General features: G+C 40.4%; 1 protein-coding gene across 4 annotated transcripts in view; it reads left to right on the top strand.

Moving 5' to 3' along the window:
- Nucleotides 1–6919, top strand: part of tox2 (TOX high mobility group box family member 2) — a 123084-nt gene that overhangs the window by 92552 nt on the left and 23613 nt on the right. For all 4 annotated transcript variants that reach the window (XM_025059913.1, XM_008321134.3, XM_008321133.3 and 1 more), the window contains 2 exons: nt 243–473; nt 5702–5782. In XM_025059913.1, coding sequence (XP_024915681.1) covers nt 243–473; nt 5702–5782 — 312 coding nt within the window. The remainder of the gene's footprint in view (nt 1–242; nt 474–5701; nt 5783–6919) is intronic.

Raw genomic sequence — 6919 nt, 5'->3', positions numbered from 1 at the left:
CAAGAGAGATTTAAAAAGAGTTTGATAAATTTCACTAACAGATGGGGTTTTTTTTGTTGTTCTTATTTTAAAGGCAAACACAGAAGGGGTGTGAACCTGAGTTTGTGTTTCTCATGCTGACTACACAATGGCTAATTTATGGGTTAATGAAATTAAAAAGCCTTACATCCGGTGAAATAATTCATTATAAAAATTTTTTTCTTCTTTCCCTTTGTCTGCTTGTGTGTTTGTGCGGCTTTCAGATCACAGGTGAGAAACGGCCGTCTTCGGAAATGATGAAGCCCAAACCCAAGCCCCAAAAGAAGAAGAAGAAGAAGGACCCCAATGAGCCCACCAAGCCGGTGTCAGCCTACGCGCTGTTCTTCAGAGACACTCAGGCAGCCATCAAGGGACAGAATCCCAACGCCACCTTCGGGGACGTCTCCAAGATAGTTGCCTCCATGTGGGACGGACTGGGAGAAGAGCAGAAACAGGTGGAGTGGCATTGTATATAAATATGTGTCCTGAAGGATCTGAGACTTAGACATGAAATCAGATTGATTTAATCTGCACTGGGAGGGGATTTGATCAAGAATCACAGATTCAGATGCCACCTATTGATTTGATTTCCTCATCGATTCAATTCCTGAGTGATTTGGATTCAGTTCCTTATCAATTAGATCCCTTAACAATTCCATTCCTTGTTTATTAAATTTTGGATCAATTCGATTCTTAGTCAATCCCATACCTTATCGATTTGCCTGTGTTAGCGCTCACTATGATTCCAAGGTATCTGATCTTTGGGCTGGTTCTCCACAAGAACTGGTTCCTGATTCCCATCCCCAGAGCTACAGCTCAGATGAATGAAAAAGCTCAAGTGAAAATATAAGGTTATATAAGGTTATATGTCTATATCGTGGTTCTTCTTTCGCTTCATCATCACATCACAGATATTTTTTTTAATCCGATCTCTGGAAATTTTTTCTATATCGCAAAATACGGCAAAAAAACAAACAAACAAACAAACAAACTAAAAGACATTATAAAACAATTATACATACGAAGGTTTTGGCTTTAAAAATGGAAAACATTGATTTTTGTTTTGAAATTGAGATAAGCTCATTTGCGAACGATCGCTGGTAGCTTTGTTTACCTAGACGGAATCGTACACAGCGTACTATTGGCTAATACAGTGCATACTACTATGTACTGTGTATTGGCTAATTGATCATGCTCTTCTGTTCCTCACGCTGATTGGCTCATCCATCGTAGCATCTCTCAGCATCTCCCCTCGTCTGTCGACCACTCTCTCGTTCACTTCGCTCTGCGTCGCCGTTCTACAACTCTACTGTGTGGGAAAGGCTAATCCAGTTTAGGGAGGGTTGATAACAGTGTGGAGGAGGATCATAAAGGGTAAATATATACGTAAATAATATAATAACTAACTCGCCTCTACTGCGATTTTTTCCATTTCGCGGTGGGTCTTTGAACGCAACTACCGCCATAGGAGAGTGAGGGATCAGTGTATTTTTATTGGTCGACACAGTTGTATTTATTGTCCTAATGCTGCTTTAGTTCAAAATACACCCACATCCATGACATTTATTAACAGCGCCCAGCCTTTTGATTCAGCCACTGTACTTTCTCTAATTAAAAACAACCCTGAAACACATGACAAAACGGTGTTCACCAGGCGTAGATGTGTAATTAATTCTCGTTATCTGAAATGACTTTATTTTTATTTCAGCCGATTTGTTGGCTTTGAACTTTAACTGTCTCCGTGGCATATTTTTTCTTATTTTTCTTTTTTCTTTTAGAATTGCAGACAAAGTCAAAGAGGCATCTCTGTGTTTGTGTAAGAAATGATGGTGTGAAGCCAAAGGAAAAAAAAAATGAGACAGTCTGATGATCATGCACAGACTCATATTTTTAGTATATATCCAGTCAGGGCGCAGCTACCGGGTGTCAAATAAAAGCACCTGTCTTCATGACAAAGTGCAGCCCATTCTCAACCCCTCCTCGGCCCCAGCCGCTGTCGGATAGAGCCCATCTAGCATATATATATGTGTGTGTGTGTGTGTATGTGTTTTCTTCCACCAAAACCTACTTTATACATCGGACTTTGGAGGCCGTGTGTCCCTTTTATTTGCAGTTAATTTTTGCTGCCTTCACGGGGGCTCTTCACCATGAATCTTCATTTCGCCGCTGACACCCTTGAATGTGAATTCCTCATTTCCTGTCCTTTTATTTATATCTGTTGCCTGGTGATTTGATCATGCTGAGAATACGAGATTAGCAATTGCCTCGTCCTTGGTTTCGCCTCAAGGACATCTGCTCCTGAAATGTTATTGTTTGTGCTTCTTAACCCTTTCCTGGCCTTTGTTTTTCTTCAGACACAGACTCTGCACACCAGCCAGTCTGCCTGTCTCTGTGTCTGTCTCTGTCCCTGTTTCCTTACCTGTCCTTCTGAGAGACCACCAAAAGGACATTGCCGCCATAAATATCCACACGTTCGCTCATTTGTTATACCATCCCACAGCCATTTTTTTTTTTCGATTTGTTTGTGCGCTCATGTGTTTAATCAAACATGTCACCTCAGAAGACGGATAATTAACATGAGGTAATGATATCATTACGGGCTGAAATGTTCCACCCTGTTGGAGCAGTAATGCTGTAATTGTTGCAATTATTCTCATGCGGCCGCACCGTCGACGGTTCCGCGAAAACCAGCGAACAAAGTCGATTTTCTTTTTGCCGTTGCGTATAAACCCAAATTCAACTTCTAACTGTAAAACAGGCAGAAATGTTCATGTTCACCCCCCCCCCCCGTCTCTCATTCCTCTCCTTCAGCCCACGTATACACTGTTGTGTCTGTTCTTGTATTTTTTTCCGTCGCTGTCACGTCATTCCTATAGGAGCGATGAGGTGCGCTCCATAACATCACAGTCAGACCCGCTGGAGCCACGCAGGAGCTGCAGAATGTAAACACAACCCTTCCCCTATACACAGCCCTTGTTTTAACTAGGACGTGGCCCCTGTTTCCAATTACCTGCACTGCTCCTCAAACACACCATGTAGCTGAATTTACAAAAAAGCACTGAAAGCAGCATTTTTCATTGCTCTGTTTTATTCAAAAAGAGTAAAAAATATCAGCGCAACATTAGTTCAGATGTTTTTTGTGTTTTTCTTCTTCTAGCTCCAAAGCTGGAGTCGGTGTGTATTTTCTGTTGTGTTCTGGTGTTTTACAGAACAGATTTTTCTTTCCCCTCCTTTTTTTATTCATATTAGCATTTTTCCATTATGCTCGTGCAGCTTTTGAAAACACAGCTTATTCTTTTTAATTCCCAGGGGTCCTTGCTTTATTGTGTAAGATCAATGAGATATTTGGGCTGAGTTATTCCTCAAGTTGACTACTTGTTAAAAGCAACCCAGAAACACAAAAGAGTTTGTTTCTTTTTCTTTGTGTTTTGGGGTATTACGATCAATTTTCAGTCTTTACCAAAAGTATGCGGATAATAGTGTAGTTAGGGTGGAGGGAGGAGAGACGCTGGTGTGAACGCTTGTTGTGGTTGGAGTAGGCAGAAGAAAAACAACTTTTTAACATTTGAGTGAAGGGTTGTGATAAATAATAACTAATGGATCAATTAACAAATACAAAACAATTTGGACGTCTCGTTGTGTTTTCGAGGAATTTTGAGGAACAATTAACTTCTTCCAAAAAAAAATTCTAATATCTCTCCGTTATTGAAGAAATCATCGACCACATCCTAATTTGGAGTCAGTTTTCAACAGCACCCACCGTTTTAGAAAAACACTTGTGATTTTCCCCCAGTTTTCACTTCTCCAATCGCCTCCTCTCTTTTCCATCCACCCTCACCGGTTGCTCGGTCGTCGAGGGTAATCACTCCCCTCGCAGGCAGCAGGGTGCAACGTTATTGTCTTGTGTAATTAACTGGTTATCAAACGAGAACATTTCATTAAGGTACAATTAGGGGCTAATTCAGGCGGGACACCTCTGTGTGAGGATTACGACGGAGGCAGCTTTGTTATTTTTAATTCACGCTGACCTGCAGCCTCTGTCGGCTTCAATCGTTAATATATCCACTCACTTCTGCATAATTAGACATCCCGAGGCATGGTAATTTATTTAAAAGTATACCACGTTGGACCACTCATTAGCTGTGTTAAATTAATTTGGAATTAAAGCAGTTTGGAGTTCATTGAAGTGGCTCTATCAATATTTGAGGCGTGAGGAGTAGGTTTTGTCACATCTTTGTGTTTCTCTTCTCTAACAACACCTTAACTAATGTTTTCATTTGAAAGCATCATAGCTTAGTGGTACGCCCAGTCATGATAAACTGTTCAGTACAAACACACACAGATTTGCACAGTGAGTCCCACTAACATCAATTAGAGACATTTATTCATTGTGCATCCTATTTCAGTGATTCCAACCACTGTGCCTCGGCCGTTAGTGTGACACGAGAGATGGAGAGTAGCTTCGAAAGTAATCTAAAAAACGTTATTTATTTACTCCAAAGATTTTGTCTTTGTTGATCTATGCAAAAGTGATAGTCAGAACAATCAAGTACTCTTTCACTAGGTGGCAGTAGGTTGTTATCATAGCAAAAAAGAGAGAGACTCAAAGCCGTGGCTTTCTTCAATTCCTGCTAATGTAATCAGTGTTGTGTTCAACTAAATAGATCAAGGTTTGACACACGGAAATTTTGGGTAGTTTGGAACTAGAAGACCATTACATATACATTTTGTGACATTTGTTTTCGCTGTGGGATTTTTATAATCATTTCCCTAACAAGCAAAGGTCCTGGGTTTGATCTCCAGAGGAACCACGTATTTGGCGCCTCCCATTGGGCAGTCTGTTACAGTAGTAAATACTGCTGTAAATACAAGAATTTCCCCAGTGTTGGATCAATGAAGTTTAAATTATAATTATTATTGACTGAGTTTTTTTCTATGACATTCTTAGACTTAAATATAAAATGATGTTTCACAAATATAAGACGAGGGATGAACAGATAAAAGATGATCGACAGAATGATTTAACGACAAAGAGCAGAGAGAAAACTTAAGATAAAAGATGATCGACAGAATGATTTGACGACAACAGACAAAGAGCAGAGAGAAAACTTCGTGAGGTTCTTACTGCAGCAGTCAGTCAGCACAGATGTTCGGCTAAGCTAAGCCAATCCTACTACCCGACCAGGTCTTCAAATTCAGAACCAGTCTCAATCCCTGTTTTCTCTAAGACTTTAAAGGTTTTCTGTTTTACTTTTAAATGAGCTGTTTTCAATGCATTAAAAAACCCAATTAGAGATATAAAGAGCAAACAGGTGATGGCGACGTGATCCTTCTTACGTGATGTCAATGATTCCCTGGAACACTCCTCAGAGACAAAGGAACTCAAGTCTGACCACAACCCATTACTCACCAGCCTATCCGTGGTAAAGCTTCGCTTCCCAATCAAAACATTTAAAGCAATAAGTGATTCAGATGCGTGGACATGATGCAGCTGGTGAAAGCTCGTTTGGATGCATCTGGGGTGTTTTTCTTCCCTGGGCCGCACCGATACGTAGGTCACGTAATCAGGCCATGACTCCCAAAATCTTCTCCACATCAGTCACCGTGGACCACATAGTCATTTCAGCCTTTGGCATCAATTTATAATCAATGTTTTTTGTTGTTGTTGTGTTTTCTCCTGCAGAGCTACAAGAGGAAAACAGAGGCTGCAAAGAAGGAGTACCTGAAAGCCCTGGCCGCCTACAGAGCCAGCCTGGTTTCCAAGGTAACTGCGAGGTCATGTCTTTGATACACATGGGTCAGCGGCGATATAAGGGATGATAAATTAGCCACAGAATTCCTCTCACTTTTATTTCAAGGAAAGGCTCCACTTACTGCACTGTGATGTGTGTGTGTGTGTGTGTGTGTGCTCAGGGATGAACAGTGAAAATTAGGTTTTAACCACACCTGAAATACAACCTGTGGGGGGGGGGATACAGAGTAACACAGTGTGTGTGTGTGTGTGTGTGTCCAATGTGTGAATGTACGATCTAAAGTGAAGGGTCACTAATGTGTTTGGTTGTGGTCACTCACACTCAGTGGCCATCGTCACTGCAGGTCGCAGCAGTTAATCACATCCCTGCATTTCTATATGCACCGGACTCCATGTTTACAGACATGAAACCCCTTCCTCACCTGTGAGGTGAACTTTGCAGTTGCAGTTGTAATATCTCGGTACATAAAATGTGTGATGTTACAATATTATTCAATCATATAATCCCACGACTAATTCTTTATACAGACATGGTGGGAGTCCATCATAAGGTCATATAAATATAGAGAGAGAAACAACCATTTGGTTTACCCCTTGGTATCAAACTGGTGATTTCCTTGTGATAAGGCAACAGTACTAACCACTTTTCCACCCTTTGGTCTGCAATATAATTATGTATGTATCTATATATATTAAATCTTTAAACCCAATCAAAACATATTTCTCCCAAAACCAGTGCCAGTCTGTGGGAAGAAACCGTAATACCTGGAAAAAATCTACACATTTTTCTCATTGAGAGAAAAAAAAACAAAAAAAAAACTGGTGATATTCCAAGCTCATACCTACTATGTCATTATTTAATGTACTTAAATCTTTACTACTGTGAATATATTTCCCATGAATCAGTTGCCAGTGGCTATAAACACCTGGTGCTAACACTGTCTCACATTTCATGCACCTTCGACAAAGTTGGATTTAACATAAAAATGACTCACGCTAAAAGTCAAGTCAAACCACAGTTAAAAACACAGTACCAATCTTCTGGATGTTTCTGTCCAATCTGCTGCTGCAGTCAATGTCGTTTCTCACTTTTCTGCATTGTTTCCAAAACACAGCTTCAAATTACATTAGCATAAACCAAGCTCCTCC

The sequence above is a fragment of the Cynoglossus semilaevis genome, chromosome 11 (assembly GCF_000523025.1).
Source record: "Cynoglossus semilaevis isolate Cse_v1.0 chromosome 11, Cse_v1.0, whole genome shotgun sequence".
NCBI classification, from domain to species: Eukaryota; Metazoa; Chordata; class Actinopteri; order Pleuronectiformes; family Cynoglossidae; genus Cynoglossus; species Cynoglossus semilaevis.
This window is presented reverse-complemented; position numbering and strand designations above follow the sequence as displayed.